At 49.6% G+C, this 17,548-nt stretch overlaps 1 protein-coding gene across 1 annotated transcript in view; it reads left to right on the top strand.

The window, feature by feature from the left end:
- The window catches only part of SUSD6 (sushi domain containing 6), an 87,486-nt gene extending 71,666 nt beyond the window's left edge, over nucleotides 1-15,820 (top strand). Inside the window, 4 exon segments of the mRNA XM_082451851.1 lie at nucleotides 9,944-10,141; nucleotides 11,138-11,276; nucleotides 14,542-14,744; nucleotides 14,747-15,820. Coding sequence (XP_082307977.1) covers nucleotides 9,944-10,141; nucleotides 11,138-11,276; nucleotides 14,542-14,744; nucleotides 14,747-15,069 — 863 coding nt within the window. The 3' untranslated portion in view covers nucleotides 15,070-15,820.
- The last annotated feature ends 1,728 nt before the right edge of the window (nucleotides 15,821-17,548 follow it).

Raw genomic sequence — 17,548 nt, 5'->3', positions numbered from 1 at the left:
CCTTAGATGATAGGATGACAGGAGATGAGACCAGGAAGTAGCAATTGCTGATGAGGAAAAAAATAAACATCTGTTTTCTCTTAACCCTTTAACTACCACTGTCAAGGGAACACAGTATCATTTGTTAATGCCTGTGGAATGGCCTGGCTCCCTAGCTCTGCTTGTGTCCCAACATCCTGGGGGCGGGGGCGGCAGACAATTGTGGGCGCTGCTCTGTAGGTCACTACATTGGGTGGGGGGCTTTAGATGCTGTACAGCCCAGGCCTGGAGCAGCAGGAGAAGGAGAGTGGTCCTCCTGCCTGCCCGTTTTATAGCAGTCATACAGTGTAGGGGTGGGGTAGGGGGTGCAGTCCCAGCTGACAGCATGTCCCCCAGGTCCCTGAGCTGTGAGAACAAGAGGGGGTGAAGGGGTACCAGGCCATATGGAGGCCATTTGTCCACCAAGAGCAGCCCGGTCTCTGCTGAGAAGTGGGGAAGGGGCTGGCATATTACTGAGCTTGGAGGAGGAGGGAGCAAAGCAAGCCCCTCCAAGGTATTCATCCTTCTCTGCTCTCTTGCCTGTCCTCTCTCCAGATATCCAGAAATTTCTGAAGCAGCCCTTTTTCTTTTCTTTGCCAGAGTCTTTGCCCTACCCCATTCCAAAAACCAGAGGTAAGAATTTAGTTTACAATGTGAAAATAAATGTAAAGAATTTATCAGTGCCTACTGTGTGCCAGGCATGATGCAAGACAGTTTCAGGTACACAGTTTCATCTGTCCCCTCAAACACTTTACGGAGGTGGGTATTGGCAGTCAAGGAGTAAGGCTCAGAAGAGTTCAGGCAGTTGACAGGGTTGCAGGGCAGGCCCCTAGGTCAAACCCAGATTCATCCATCAGACCGTGCTCTGACTCTTTGTGGCCCTGATCCTGGTTGGCTGGGAAAATATTTTCACTGGTAGATGCCAGCTTAGAGAACATGAGATGTACTATGCAGAGGGAGTCTCTCTGCTGGGAAACTGTGCAGCTCAGATTGGAACTTGAACCCATGTGCCAGGACTCGAACCCAGCCTAAACTGAGATTGGGACTTGAACCCAAGGTCTTTTAATGGAGATCACACACCTGGTTTCAGGACTTAATGAAGCTCAGGTTCTTGATGTCTTGTTGCAGAAAGAATTCAGTGGGAGACAAAGTGATAAGTGAGAAGTGGATTTATTTAGAGAGAAACACACTCCGCAGACAGAGAGTGGGCCATCTCAGAAGGCGAGAGGCTCTGGAAATATGGGGTGGTTAGTTTTTATGGGCGGGGTAATTTCGTAAGCTAATGAGTGGGAGGATTATTCCAACTGTTTCTGGGGGAAGGGGCGGGGATTTCCAGGAACTGGGCCACCGCCCACTTTTTGACCTATTATGGTTGGCCTCAAAACTGTCATGGCGCTAGTGGGTGTACCATTTAGCTAATGCATTACAATGAGCGTATAATGAGGCTCAAGGTCCACTGGACGTGGAATCTTCCGCCATCGTGGATCTGGTTAGTTCTAACCAGTTTTGTCTTGTCCTATGGCTGTGTCATTCTTTTAAAGGTTGTGCCCTACCCCCTTCCCTCCTGTTTCAGCTGTTACCTGCTCCTGACTCATCTCAAATCGGAAACCATGTGACCCTTTGCATTTAAAAACAAGATAGTGCCTTGAAATGTGGGCAAAATTTTCCAAGTCAAGTCAGTTTTCTACTAAGCGTCTACTCTCTGCCAGATTCTGTGCCGAGTTCTGGGAATACAAGAATCAGAACAGGAAGCAGAACAAATGCTTGCCCTACAGCTTGGGTAGGTGGGTGGGTTAATGGAGAGGTAGGGGAAGGACTGACCTGTGAGAAAATAATTGCAGAGACAACAGTACAGTGATGTTTATAGAGAGGTGTGAAGATGTTAGGGGAAAACAGAGGAGGAGTAATAAAGCTGCTGTTTATTGAACACTTGGAGTGTGACAGGCCCTTTACCAGGTACTTTACCTGCCTGAGTGTGATGAATCTGCACAGCACCCCTGTGAGGTACATACCTTTAGTGTCCCATCTTGCAAATGAGGGAACTGGCGCATGGGAAGATCTGCCTGAGCCCACGTGGTGGGAAACTGTCAGAGCGGTACACGCCCCGGGTGCTCTCACTGTAGGCACAGGCTGGTAATCTCTACCCTGTGCTGCTTAGTTCTCTTTGGGACAGTGTCCTGGAGCAGGCGACCTTGGAACTGAGTCTTGAAAGATGGGCTGGGTTTCAGGTGACCCCGTTGTACTTTCAGGTCAGGGTTTCCAGGCAGAGGATTAGCACTTCTTCTTTCAGAATGACTAGGGACTTTGATGGCTACTTCCAGGTGACAAGAGTTTTTATGTTTGGGGCAGGGTTCAGTAAAGAAAATGTTCTTCCTTCTTGTGGACTCTGACCTGCTGGCTGGCATGTCCCCTCTCCTGTGAGGTGGGTGGGGGGAGTGAGGGACTCAGGCCTAAAACAAGAGGGACAGGCTCTGAAGCCAGACCCATTTGTGAGCTGCCAGGCCCCCGGAGCAGGGCTTGGGCTGGGCCGCTCTCAGGATGGTGGCGCTGGGGTCCTGCGAGGAGCTGTGGGGACAGCCTAAGCCGCGGTGGCTTCTGCCACTGAGCCTACACCCCGGCTCCAGTGCCACACCCTGGGAAGGGCTTGAGCGCCACAGCTGGCCCTCCTCCCGGCATGTGGAAAGTTCTCATGAGAAAAGGGATCCTGGCTGGACAATGGGCTTCCTGTCTGACTGCTGGGAAGGTTTGTCTTAAAGGAGAGGAAGGTTGCAAATGGCATGAGAAATCCTCTCTTCCCTCTCGCTGCAGCCTGTTTTAGACTTTTGACTATTTGAGTGGGGCCAGGAAGGCAGAAAGCCAGGGGAAGCCATGGACAGAAGCAGCCCTTGGTTCCCTCTTGAGTTAACTGACCTCCGCCTGCCTGGTCCTCTGCCCTCACCACGCGCCCAAGGTAGGAATCTGCCCTGACGCCGGATGCAGGAGCCCCTGCACAGACAGGGCGCTTCTCCTGGGGCTTCTCACACCCTGTGCTCAGTCCAAAACCGTGGTGGCTGTAGGACTTTTATGAAGGAATCTTGGGAGGTGGTGAGGCTGGCCGTCCACCCAACTTAGACAGATTTGCCAATGGCAGACTTGGAGGCCATCTGGTTCAGTGCCTGGGTGGACTGAAACCGAGTCCCAGAGAGACCAGTGTCCACAGGCAGCACCCAGATTTGTCTTCGTCACTGGGCTCCTCTCTCTGGGGCTCCCTTTCCAAGGTGCGGGTGTGGGAGGAGAAGCTGGGCTCAGCACCCTTGCTGCTGCCCAGGGAGCGCCGTGGAGTGGAAAGCCACCGCTCCTGGCTTCAAATCCTGACTCTGCCTCTTACCTGCTGGGTGACCTTGAGCAAGTTTCTTAACCTCTCTCACTCAATTTGCTTATCTGTATAATGTTATAATAATGTTTCTTACAGGGTTTCTGTGAAGTTTAAATGAGTTAAACATGTAAAGTGCTTAGACTGGTACTTGGCGTATAGTAGAAGGTCAGTGACTAGGAGCTGTAATTACTGAGATTTCTCAAGGAGGCCTCAGAAGGAACCTTTAGACTGTGGTCAGATGTGATAACCCGTCCCCGCCTTGCATTTGTCTGGAATGCCCAGTACCAACTTTTCTGGGGAGGCTTTCTTGAGGAGAATCATCTCCCCTTTGAACTAGCAAGCTCACACCTTTCACAGAGTAGCGAGATGTTCCAAAGGCCCTAGGCCTAGTCCATCGGGGGATGAGCCGCAGAACGGAGCCTGGTGTCCTGCCCTCCTCTGCAGGCCCACCTTGGCTTCGTGGTCAGGCCTGCAGCTCAGGAGCCAGAGCGCCTGTTGAGTCATTTAGAGATGTGTGGCTTGGAGCAAATGACTCAACTCAGCTAAGCCTCATTGTTCTTATCTATAAAATGGAGAAAATGTAGTACCTGCTTCGTGTAAAGAGAGAGCTCAGAAGAGTGCCTGGCACACGTAATAACGCTGTTTGCAGTAATTATTATTTTCTTTGTCTTACGTGCAAAAAGAAGTCTGCACGTTTGAATGCCCTTTTTTTTTTTTTTTTTTTTTTTTTTTGCTGTTTTTGCCTTGCTTTTTCTCTGGCTCTCTCTGTTCCTAGCAAACCACTGAGGGCTAGAAGTAGAAATTGGACCTTCATATATCAAGAAAGGGCTTTGAGAGCAAGCACATAAACAGTGCTTTAAAACACAACCTGAAGGGACCCTCAGTGCTCCATGGTGTCTTCGTCTGCTGTTAGCCTCCTGTCTCACACTCGGTCGTGTGGTCTGAACCCTTCCCGCTGTTCTCAGATCCCTAGCATCTGTGCCGTCCTGTACAATGGCCACTAGCCCCAGGTGGCTCTTGAGAACTTGAAATGCGATTAGTGTGGCTTGAGATGCGCTGTAAGTGCTGACTTACTATGAAGAAAAGAATATAAAATATCGCATTAATAAATTTTTATATTGATTATGCGTTGAGCTATCAAAAATGTATTTTGCGTATATTGGTTAAATAAAATACATTATTAAAATGAATTTCACCAGTTGTACATTTTTAACGTGGCTACTAAGAAAATTTAAAATCACCTGTGTGGCCGCATCATAATTTCTGGTGGACAGTATTGTGCTAGGTGTGTGCTTTCCATCCATTCCTTCCTCCCCTTTCTCCCGTTTCTCTTTGCCTGGGCTCTCACCTTCCTCTGGTCGCCAGCGGTTCTCAGATGAACAGAAAAGGTGTCCCTACCCAGAAGGTCACCCCAGGCCAATAGAAGAGCTCACCTTTGAACACTTCCTTCTTTCATTTACATCAGAGTTGGCTGTGCGCGTGTCCGTGTCCTGTAGACGGTAAACTTTCTGAGGGCATGGTCCTGTCTCCTTTACTTCTGTGGCCCTGCTAGAGCGTCTTGTGAGGAGACGCTGGCTCTAACTGTTTGATGCAGTTACAGCCACACAGGGACACGTCTGATACTGCCTCAGCCGTGTCCCTGATGACCACAGCTGCCGTGTTGGTGTGCTGGGTTTGGGGGTACCACTTCCTTCTCCCCTGAATTCCCAGGGAAGCTTTTCTCTGGCCATCCTTTGAACACCTTCACTGAGCACCTATTTCTCTGTGCTCAGTTGTGTTCTAAATGCCACTGCACTGGTTTTGGTGTAAAACGACATTATTTCAAACCTGCAAGTGAACACTGACACAGTTTCTTAAGCCCTCAGGCACTGTGTGTGGGAGTGTAGTGTTTTCTTGGTAAGTGACATCAGATGGACACCTCTTAGTGTTGAGTCTTTTTAACTGCACGAGGTGTTTACATGTCTGCTTCCGCTCCGCAAGCTGATCTTCACACTCCCTACGCCCCACACCTCGTTTTAAAGGGGCTCAAGTATTTGTTCAGTTTGTTAAACTGAATACTTTGACCCCAGGGCCATTCCTGGAGCTTGTTTTGATTCCCTTGTCATGGACTCTTACAAGACTTTGTTTTGTCTTTAATTTGTCTCTTCCTCCTAAAAGTCTGGTCCCCAAAACAGCAAAAGCAAAACACATTTAGAAGTGCTGACTGTGGGTTCTTGTTGGTTTCTGCTAATGGTTTTAGGCTGTGGGGACTCTGGGGTAGAAGTGTCAGCCAGATGGCTTTGCGCCCCTCCGTCTGCACCCTCACCAGCTGGTCACATGGCCTCTCGCTCAGTGACCGCTGCGCTCCAGGCACTCTGCCGGGCCCCCTGGCGAATTACCTCGCTGCTTCCCGTGCTCACTGGAGGCCTGAGTGGGTGTAAGAGAGAACGGAAAGCGGAGAAGGAAGCTAAGGAGAGCTAATTGATTTTTTTCTGTAAAATTTCCATCTTCTGGCTTTCTCCTTCTCTTTTTAAAATTATGCAGCTTTGCCAAATCAGATGAGTTCATTGTCTTCTTGGGGCTAGGAACAGAGCTTGAAACTCCCCCTGCGGACCTGGGGTTGTCAGAGCGGAAGCAAGCCTGATGCACAGATGAAGTCAGCCTCTCGCCCAGAACAGGGGCTTCTGGAAGCCACTGAATGATTTGTTTGCTCTTCCTGATGTCCTTCCCGTTCCTGTGAACCCCAGGCGTCACCGAGACGGTCCTCTCCAGCACCTGCTCTTTGCCATGGCTCTCCCACTCTGCTCTTTGATTGGGCAAGAGGGCCATATTTTTTCCTTATGTTCTTGGCGTCTTAAAACAATCTTGCCTTTTTCTGACTTTTCCTTCTAAGGCCTCCTTATTTCTTCCTCGGACCTGGGGCAGTCCCTCTGTGACGCTGAACCTAATGTACTCTAGTTTGTTTCCTTTGTATGATCCTCATAGACAAACATAAGAGAACTTTTGTCCAGTTTATTTCACCATGCAAGGGTTGCTCTACTGCTGACCTACTCTAAAAGCTCTCTCCACTTCTGTCCATCTTACATCAAATTCAGCTCCTCTTGTAATTCTGCCCATTGAATATAGTATAAACACCTCCTATTGCAGCCAAGGCCCCTCTACAAGATGGTTTCATCACAATATTATTATTATTATTGTTACTACTACTACTACTGTTATTATATTTTATTTATTTATTCGGCCAAATTTTCTTATGCAACCAAGCTAACCTAGGCTACTTGATGCTCTCTGGGCTTAATCTACACTGTCCTACTTCGGTGCATTAGCTTCAAACCACCACCTCCTTTCCTGCTGAAATCAAGCCCCATTGGAAATGCCACTTCCTCCACGAGCCGTTCCCAGCCGTTCCCCACACAAGGTTGGTCTCTCCTGCTCTCAGCTCCCTCTCTTGTGACACTAATCCCTTTCTTTGATGTGTATTAGAATAAATCTGTGTGGAGTATCTTTGGAGAGAGGCACTGAGTTGACTAGGAAAGGAGAAGGGCTTACTTTCCATGTTCACCCTCTTACTTTTTGGATTTTTACCATGTATATATTTCCTATGATTTTTTTTTTTCTATGAAGGTATTATTTGCATAACAAAGGACCCAGTCTATAAAACGTTAGGAGAAGATATTGGAGAGTATGTTTAGGAAAATGTCCTTACCCAAGACACAAAACCCAGAAGCCATGAAGAAAACAACTTTTAAAATATATGTGTCGGGACCTCCCTGGTGGCGCAGTGGTTAAGACTCCGCACTCCCAGTGCAGGGGGCCCGGGTTTGATCCCTGATAGGGAACTAGATCCCACATGCATGCCGCAGCTAAGAGTTCGCATGCCACAACTAAGGAGCCAGCGAGCCGCAACTAAGGAGCCCACCTACCGCAACTAAGACCTGGTGCAACCAACCTAATTAATTAATTTTGAAATATATATGTGTGGACTTACTTGTCATACCCCTGTTTGGCTACAAGTACCTGAAGTGCTTATCTTTCTCTCCTTTTTCAGAGCACAGCACAGTGATCCCTACACAGTAATCAGTAAATATTAGTTGAATTGAAATACAGTTGTAAGCCGCCTCCTTGTAGACCTCAGTTTTTGCACGTATAAAATGGGTGCCAGGTGATGTCCAGGGCCCCTCTCAGAGATTCCGTGAAGATGTGGGCTTTCTGGGCAGAAGTACCCAGCAGAGCAGGAATGGTTTTAGAATCAGCAGCCCTTCCCCTGGGACCGTCTTCCCCAGCACATTGGACCTGTAAGTGGGTCCTGCCTGTTTGCGGGAGCTGCCCCCCGGGTGCTCATCATTGATTACGCTGAGGAAATGAACCAATTAGACACACCCCAAGGAGAGCCGGGAGAATCTGTGGCAGGCTTGTTGCCCTGAACAAAAGAGGGAAAGTGTAAGGGGTAAAGCAGTTTGCTGAGGTTCCTTTGGAAATCCAGCTGGCCAGCTCTTTGAACTACTTGGCCAGAGTTTAGAGAGGCACCAGAAGGAATGTGATGCCTGTGTCTCCCTCCCGTTCAAGACCTTGGGCGAGGTGGGTGGTGTTGGAAGAGTCTAGAGGAGAAGGAGGTGTGTGCTTCGAGGGGACTGAGCGGGCTTATTTGGGCTCATCTGCTGGTGTCAGAGAGGCTGCCCAGACTTCTCTGGATCCCTGTGGACCTACCCTAGGGTTTTAATGGCTTTAACTATGGAGTCTTTTCTCCCAGTCTCAGTGATACGCAGCCCAAGGGCAGGGAGCCACCTGCCCTTAGTATCCACCCCGCAGCCTGGCTGGCAGTCATCTTGCTTAATAGAAGGTTGAAGGGAAGTGGTATTTGGTGGGAGAGTGGTGGGTGGTCCCATGAAGGGAGAGCACCTTATCTCAGACAGTCAGAGACTCCAGGTCTGTTAGAGGAAGTGAAGAAAAGAAACCCAGCGGTTCTTATTCTCATACCGATGTCCTTGTGGTAGCCACAATGGGGACAGGGTATTTGTCAGCAAAATCAAATGTCCTTTAGAGACTTTCGTCTTTCCTGGCTTGGTAATAAGGCTTGTGGTAAGTCGAAGTTTGTGGGTGCCTGGCCACCTGCCAGCATGTCTTCTCCCCCAGCCCAGCCTTCCTAACAGTGATCCCATAATGCCCCTCCTGTCCCCTCCTATTTTTGCTAGGCACACCCCATGATCCATTGCCGGGGGACTTCAGTTCTGCAGTGTCTGTCCGGGCTCAGAAGGGGAGGCTGCCTTCTCCCTGGGCTGCTCAGGCCTTCCGGCTCCTCTGACGTATTACTGCAACTTACCTACACCAGCGTTCCCACCACGCTTAGGTACCACTTGCCATCTCCCTAACTGACCTGTTCAAAGGGGAGGCAACCTTGACATATGCACTCCTTAAAGGCCCACTCACTCCTGGGGTGGAAGCAGTGTCTGCTGGTGGGAAGAGCACAGGTTTTAGAATTGGAAGCCCTGGCTCTGCTCCCAGGTCTGCCTGACTTGGCTAAAAGTCATTTAACTTTTGTGGGCCGGTGTCCTCATCTTCAAAGGGAGAAATGATAACTACCTCACAGAGTTGTCAGAGGAATAAATAAGATAGGCGGTCAATGAAGGTGCTTTTAAAACTAAACAGTCCTACCTGAATGAAAAATAATGGGCGTTACTGTGGGATAGAGACGAGTGATGCCAGTGACCGCTCTAGTCAGGGAATGGGTGGTGCACGGGGGCTTGGGAAGCCTCCCAGGAAATGCATCAGAAATCCCCTCTGATGCCAAGAAGTCACATTTTTATTATGCGAAGGAATCCTTTCTGGTATTGATGTTGGAAACAAGGCTAATGTTTCCCCTGTGCAGGTTACTGGTGTTTTATCACCTGTCACTCTGATTCGTTGTGTATTTCAGTAAGTTTTATTAAAACCACATTATGTGAATGCATTATTTCATTCTTTTTTATTGGCTGAGTAATATTCCATTGTACATATGTACCATGGATGGCCCTGGAGATGATCATACTTAAGTGAACTAAGTCAGAGAAAGAGAAAGACAAATATATATCACTTATATGCGGAATCTAAAAAAAAAAAAAAGATACAAATGAACTTATCTACAAAACAGAAACAGACTCGCAGACTTAGAGAATGAACTTATGGTTACCAGGGGGGAAGGGTGGCAGGGGGAGGGATAGACTGGGAGTTAAAAAAAAAAAAAAGAATACACGATTTGTAATCATAAAAAAATAAAATGCTGAAAAAAATCCCACATGCGCTAGATGTCTGTAAGTCCAGCTTTGTTGAAGTCTGCTGTTCAGCGATGGATGCCGTTGTCCTGAGGCGCAGCGCTGGGGAGGGGGGGCGAGGGGAAGTGCTGCAAGCAGCCAAGCTTCCCCTGCTGCCAGGGCGCCTCCCTCTGTCACCGGCAACCCGAACTTGCAGAGTTTGGCCAGCAGCCTTTCCAAGGGGCTGGCTCTTTGCTCCTGGTGTGTTTCCTGCCGAAGCCCTCGGAGCTGCCCCTCTCTGTCGCTGGCGGCAGTCTGGCTGGAAAACCTCACCACTGTACCTCTGCTCTCTCTGTCTTTGCAGTGTGTTCCCTGCCCCCGGAGCCAGAGAATGGTGGCTACATCTGCCACCCCCGGCCCTGTAGAGACCCCCTGAACTCGGGCAGCGTCATCGAGTACCTGTGTGCCGAAGGCTACATGTTGAAGGGTGATTACAAATACCTGACGTGTAAGAATGGCGAGTGGAAGCCAGCCATGGAGATCAGCTGCCATCTCAACGAGGGTCAGTTTGGCAGATGAGAGGGGGGTGCTGCTGGGCTTCTGCTTTCTTCTCACTCCCGGGAAGTGGTGCCCGCTCCCTCTGGAGCACCCTGTGCTGTGGGGCAGCATGGCCCTTCTGATGCCCTGCAGCCTCCCTTCCCTTGGGATTTCATGTCTCTGGGAAAGACGTTTGGATTGCTGGTGCGTGTCCCAGTGCATTTCAGCCGAGCCACCGAGGCATCTGCTGTGCTATGGAAAGTCCCTTTGATGCTCCGGATCTCTTGTTTGCCTAGCCCAGTGCCGGTGACCTTTGACTGTGTTCTGCTAACCCATGAGCACAGTGCGAGCACCTTCTGTAGTGTCTCTTTTGTATTGTTTTTCCTTGAATGGAAGTGGACTGTTTTGTTACGGAGCTGCAGTCCAGCTGGCCAGAAGACCTATCCCCCTCCGCCTCCTCCTGTCACGCATGACGGGAAATCCAGCTGCCTGCGGGAAAGTGTGTCATGCAGCCATCTTTGTGCTTTCACTCGAGCTTCAAGACCGTGACACCCCAGAGAAGGGTGGGGACAGGCCTGAGGTTTACAACTAAAGCTGCAGGATCTTAGAACAGATTGTTATTACCACCCTGTTCTTATAAATTTTCCTGCCACGTGGGTGGGACTTCAGATGGTGGAATGATGTGTGCATTTGGCTGGTTCATGTCTTCCAGCCTGCTACTGAGGACAGGATCATATGGGGTTTATAAAGGTAAGATCTCTAGGGGTAGGTGAGTTTAGGTGTTAGATGGTCCTCAAAGGTCCAAAGTGAAGGGAATTTCAGATTCAGGAACAGAATAGGGAAATGTCCCCTTTCCCTGATGTAAAAGCCACTCTGCACCGTTACTCCAAAAGTGGCCCTGGCCATACGTAGCGTGTCTCAGCGTGGCACCGTGCAGGGGGCCCTTGACAAGGTCAGCCGTGGGGCTCACGTTCCGTGTGTCAGGGTACAAAACACGTCTGACGATGGCTTGTTCCCGTAGACAAAGACGCCCACACGTCGCTCGGGGTCCCCACGCTGTCCATCGTGGCTTCCACTGCCAGCTCCGTGGCGCTCATTCTCCTCCTCGTGGTGCTGTTTGTGCTGCTGCAGCCAAAGCTGAAGTCTTTCCATCACAGCAGGTGAGCCAGTGGCAGCGGGCGGCGTGCGTCACGGTGGAGGCTGGCCTTCGGCTGGCAGAGGGGTGCTGGTGGGCCTGCTGGCCTCTGCTGGTCTGTGTGCACCCAGGGAAAGGGGAGGGCCCTGCCGTGTGTTAAACTTCCAGATGTGCCTGGCACTGTGCTTTTGCTTTGCATACATTGTCTTCATCCTCACAGGATCGTTGCAGATTAGGAAACTGAGGCTCAGAGCGGTTAAGTCAGGGTTCACTCAGGGTCCTCCCTCTAGGTGATGACAGAGGTGAGATTTAAACCCCAGTCTGTCCAACTCTAGTGCCATGTTATTTCCCCTACATCAGTGGTTCCCAAAGTGTGGTCCCAGCAGTATCAGCATCACCTGGGAACTTGTTAGGAATGCAGATTTTCAGGCCCCACCCCAGACCAACAGAATGAGAAACTCTGTGTTTCTCAGGCCCTCCAAGCGTTTCTGATGCAGGCTCATGTTTGTGAGCCACTGCCCTGTCTCCCTGTTCCCCTCTCCTGGATGCACATAGAGGCACCTGTGGGAAACTAAAAACAAACGCCAACACCTGGGCCTCCATCCCCAGACGTTCTGATTTATTTAGTTTGGGATGGGCGCCTGGCGTTAGTGTTTTAAAAAGCTCCCCAGGTGGTTCTGACGTGCAGCTAGGATCGGCAAGCACTGCACTATATACCATACTAGAAACCGAGGAAGTGGTTTTCTTGCCTACCTTTGTCACTTTCCTTTTTCCAGGTGAGTGCACCAGCCACAAATCATCCCAGACTGGATGGGTGAGGTTGGGGTGGGGATGGCCAATGGTGGGGACCTGGCCCCCGGTGGGTCCCTCAGGATGGACTCTCCCAGGCTGGCATGGCCCCCTTACCTGCTTGGGTTGCCCTGGCCCTTCCTCGTTCCCTCCGAAGAAAACAGTTTATGTCCCTCCACAGCCCTTCCGCAGTGACTGTTGTCAGGCACAGGCACGAAGGAACAGACTAAACTGCATTAAATAAAATGCTCCTGGTCTGGAATGCACAGACAAGGACCAGTTTAATATCTGTGTACTGTGTGTGTGATTCTTCTTTCTTCTTGTTATTTTGTTTTGTTTGGGGCAGGGGGTAGCGGCTATCTTTAAAGGTAGTTAAACAATTAGTAGACTAGAGAAGATTTGGAAGGGACTGTTTATTTGAAAGAATTGGCTACTGCCACATAAAGTCAACTCGAGCTGTTCCTCCTTTCATCCAAATTAGGGATCATTTTCCCCTGGTAGTTAACTAGTCAGTGTGTTCAAAGTAACTGATTTTGCCTAAGTGGAAGGGAGATTTGGGTTTCATTATAGACCCTGTTTAAATTTTGTACATCTATTACTTTTTAAACAAACAAAAAAAATGTTATTTTGAATAACGAAAGTTAAGCACATGCCAGAATGCACTCTGCTTTTGGATGCCACCCTGCCATCAAAGTTTCCCTTCTTCCCAGAAACGTCTGAGCACTTTTATGAGTGCCACTTCTGTCATCCTCACTGTGTGTGTGCCATTTGAACTGGGTAGTACAGATTTTTATCTGCAAGTACAGGTGAGGAAATTGAGAACGAATAAAACAGTCCAGCAATAATAATATGGTCCAGCCATAGACCTTATGTGTCTCCTGGTGTGACACATGGAAGAGGACATGACATCACAGACAGTGCTGTGGTGTGTAGTGTTCTAGGCAGAGATTGGCCTGACTCTAATGCCAGGGAAATGATTAGACAGGTCCAAATCATGGGATATTCTAGGAGACAGCTGTGCCTGGACCTTAGAACAAACGTCAGTGTCATGAAAGAAAACGATAGTGGACTGTTCTAGATTAAAAGAAATGCAAGAGACAGGACAGCTAAGTGCAATGCATGATCCATAATTGGATTGTGGATGAAAACAAACAAGACAGCAGCTGAAGCAGATGTATTTTTGGGTAGTTGGGAACATCTGTATTACAGTATTATACCAATGTTATTTCCAGGATGTAAATACTGTTGTATAGGAAAAGAGGTTCTTGGGAGGTGTGTGCTAACTACTGTCTTAATTAGTAAGAAATAACTTATTTTCAAAATGGTTCAGGAATTCCCTGGTGGTCTTATGGTTAGGACCCTGCCCTTCCACTGCTGGGGGCCTGGTTCAATCTGTGGCTGGGAACTAAGATCCTGCAAGCCTCACAGTGGCAAAAAAAAAAAAAAAAAAAAAAAGTGCGTGTATAAAAGTAATCCAAAAGAAGTATCTGCATGGATAAATCTCCCAAACGTAATGTTATAATGTTGAGTTAAATACAAAGCCAGACACACACACACACACGCATTTATTGTCTGGTCCCGTTCATATAAAGATCAAAAATATGCAGAAATAACTGGTGTTGAAGGATTCATGTTTAGGCAGTAAAATTAGTAAAATAAAAGTCAAAGGAGCGATTTTCATGAAAGTCAGGATAGTGGTTACTTTTGGTGGTGAGGCGATAGGAATGGACACGGCGGGGGTCGGGTAGGCGGTGCTGGCAGTGTTCTGTTTCTTGACCCAGCTAGGGCTTGTACGCCATGTTACCTCTGGAATAAATCAGCTGTACGTTTTTCAATGTTTGTCTAATATTTGTGTTAACAATTCACATATTTTTTTAAGTTTATGAAGTTAAAAAAATGAAATAAAAGGCAAGCAAAGTGGCTGAGTCGAAAGAACAAAATTCTTCAGTTTTTGAGTCCAGTGTCCCATTTCAAGACCACGGTGCTTCCTTTTCCTCCTCCTCTTTTTAAAAGGAGCTTTATGGAGATGTCATTTACATACCACACAGTATGCCCGCTCGAAGTGTCAGGCGGGGGTATGTTCACGGGCGTTTGCAGCCATCATTCTCCCACTTTCCTGTCTTAGCTGTGCTGAGTGAATGGCTTTATTTCTGGGTCTCTAGCATCCTAGTTTTTGCACAGGACCAGAGGGGCTAGGTGCCTGTGTACCCAGAGGTTAACAACAGTCTTCGGAAGCAGGTGGAATGGATTCGCACCCTAGCTTCCTCCCTTACCAGCTGTGCGACTGGGGAGGTTACTTAACTACTCTGAGCCTCATCTGCATTCTTGGTGAATCTACCTGAAAGGACTCAGGTGAGGACTCAGTGGGGTAAAGTGTATAAAGCCCTAAGTGCCACGCCAGGCACCTAGTAAGTGGTCAGAAACGGTTGGTGGTGTTGATATTGTGATATTCACCTGTGCATGTATTCTGATTCTTCCTTTGTCCTTTCCTCCGGATGCAGGCGTGACCAGGGGGTGTCCGGGGACCAGGTCTCCATCATGGTGGATGGAGTCCAGGTTGCGCTGCCGTCGTATGAGGAGGCTGTGTACGGCAGTTCCGGTCACTGCGTGCCGCCCGCTGACCCCAGAGTGCAGATTGTGCTGTCAGAAGGGTCTGGGCCCGGCGGGAGGAGCGGGCCGAGGGAGCAGCAGCTGCAGGAGCAGGGGCCTGCTCCTCGGCAGGCGGAGAGGAGGCGCCCGGGCAGTCTGGACTGTGTGAGGCCCGGGGCTCTCGGGGCTCGGAGACTGTGATGGTGCATCAGGCAGCCCCCGCTTCCTGGGTGGCCGGCTCAGGGAACAGCCGCGTGGCACACAAAGAAGCCCCAGATTCAGAGAACAGTGACATACAAAGCCTCACGTCGGAGGACTACACAGATGGTAGGTGCTCTGTGCTGATCATACGTTATTATCTGCTCAGGGTCCTTGCTGGGAGTGAGGAAGGACTGCGAACCTTCCTGATAATTGGTGTATCTGGGGGCAAAGAAAGATAATACCTGGGGGATTATCCTACAAAAATAGAATTTTACCCTCGGAGCCCCAGGTAGGCCTTTGGGCTCTGTATAGGGAGGCTTTTCACTGTTGTCTGTGAATTTTAATAGGTTTGGAGTCTCCGAAACTATTCATGGCCTCAGGGATATGCTAAATCAAAGGGTAGACAGCCGGTTGGAGGTGGAGTGGGGGGCCTGTCCTCTTGTTATAATTTTATGTTCCTGAAAGAACAGGAATGACAAGGGGAGGTGTGGGGTCTTATGACAGAGAAAACTGGAGCCTGCCTCTCCCAGAATATTCCAGCTGCTTCATTTTAAATAGGAGCATGCCAGGTCCCGTGCTAGTTGGTTTTCTTGCACTGTGTCAGTCAAACCTCACAGTGATCCTGAGAAGTGGGTATTATTACCAGCCCCATTTTACAGATAGGGAAACTGAGGCTCAAAGAGGTTAAGTCACTTGCCCATTGGTAGGTGGCTGAGCTGGGATTTGAAGTTGACGGATCTGCTCCCAAACTTGCGTTATAGCCCCATGGTGCCATGCTGCCTCCCAGGTCACTCCAGGTCCTTTGTGGCAAACTAGCCAGAGAACAAAATTGCCCCCTCCTGACACCTCTGCCTTTGGCGGAGCCTGGAGAGTCGAACGTTGGGATTGACTCTGTCACTTTAAAAAACATCTTTATGTAAAATCCCACTGTGGTTCAGGATGCAGACCGAATCTAGATATTTCCCTTTAGAAAGTGAGGACTTCTATATGTACCAACCCCCCCCGTAAAAGAGCCTTAGAGAAAACTCTCTGTTTCCTGGGAGTCCTGGGCACAGTTAATGTGTACGGTTTAGAATATCTGAAAGCAAAGAAGTTGGAAATTCCTAAGTGCAGATCAGGTGTAGGGTTTCCTGATTATCAGCAGCATGCCTCCTTTTTTCTTGGTGGGATATAGAGCTAGGAAGGGGCCATTAAATAGGTGGCCAAGGTTTAAAGGTGGAAGCCAGTGACCCCCATGGGCAGCCAGCTTTACATATTGTGTGTCTGCACGTATTGACACAAACCTCAGCCTTATCCTTCCTAAGGAGCCAAGGTGGTGCCAGCTCTTCTCCCTTCTCCTCCTTGCTCCCTTGCTTTGTTCCATGTATTGAACAAGCGTTTTTCAGAGCCCATCTTGTGCCAGGTGCTGGATTAGGTTTCAGGTGTGATGGAAAGAACTGTGAAACATGCTCTCTGCCCACATGGATTGTCAGTCAGTTGGGAAGATGGAGCCTATACTTGAGAAAAAATGGAACCAAGAATGGTAGAGTCCACGTCAGAATGAGGAGTGCAAAAAACAAGACACATAGTTTATCGAGTTGGTTACAGGCTAAGCCTGAGCTGTCTGGGGCTGACAGTAGTGAAGGGAGCCAGGCCCTTAAGGTGTCAGTCTAAGCCGGGTGACAGATGAGTCAACTAAGACCCAGAGACGGGGAGTGATTTACTCAGTATCACACAGCTGGAGGATGGCTTGAAGGAAGAGGTGAGACTTACCAGGGCTCAGGAGCCTCATAGGGCGAGAATAAGGATAGAAAGAGAAGCAACTAAACCAGCAGAGTTAAAGCAGAGAAGAGGGTTCAAGGTGGTAGGACCAGAAGGGGTTTGAATACCCGACTGAATGTTCAGATTTTGTCACACAGGCAGAGGGAGAGATGAGCAAGGAAGGCCTAGAAAAGGGTGAGGGATTTAGGCTACCTAGAAGCGTGTGAGTAGGGCATTTTATTTCTTTAAACATGGGATCCCTGCGACGGGGTCAGATGTGCTGCAGAGTCACTCAGACGGGCTAACCACTGTGCTCTCCGTCCTCCTCTGCCCGCAGATATCCGCTGTTGAAAGAAGCATGAGGGCTGCCACTGGCTTCTCTCCTCTGTGCCCTTCCTCCCTCTCCCTGTGGGTTTGAGCACCGCGTACTCCAGCTGCCCTGCCCGGATACCTGAGCTGCCACCTGTGTATCTGTGTGTCTCTGTATCTCTGAGGGCCTGCAGGCCCACCTTGGCTGGAAACTCAAGGAAGATTCTCACCATCTGCCTGCTGGACAGCTGGAGGAGCTGGCTTTTTGCCTGGCCCGGCCTTCCCGTCTGTGTCGGGGACATCGTTGAATGTGCTGGATTGAACCCTTTCTTGCCCTGAGCCCTCCGGGTCCGCTCCAGCGAGCGAGCGCTTGGGCGGCAGCCCCCGTGGGCCCGAGAGCGCTGCGTTTACTTGTGCCTTCCTCCCGCCCGTCCAGTGTCCCTGTCATGCGGGCTTGTTGCTGTCCTGCAAGCCTTCGTGGCGGCACTCTGCCACACAAGGGGCCGGGCCTGGGTCTGGCCTGTTTCCTTTGGGGGCTGGCACCGCTGCCCTTAGCAGGAGCAGATCCGAGAGTGGCTCGAATTGGGACAAGAGTGTGGCTCCCTTGGCTTACCCTTGGTTGACACTGGTGGCGCATTGCTTGGCTGAGCAGGGAGGCTGTGTAAAGTC

This window comes from Balaenoptera physalus (genome assembly GCF_965194825.1).
Source record: "Balaenoptera physalus genome assembly, chromosome: 2".
Taxonomy (NCBI): domain Eukaryota; kingdom Metazoa; phylum Chordata; class Mammalia; order Artiodactyla; family Balaenopteridae; genus Balaenoptera; species Balaenoptera physalus.
The sequence above is the reverse complement of the archived record's forward strand: the minus strand, read 5'-3'. Positions and strand labels throughout refer to the sequence as shown.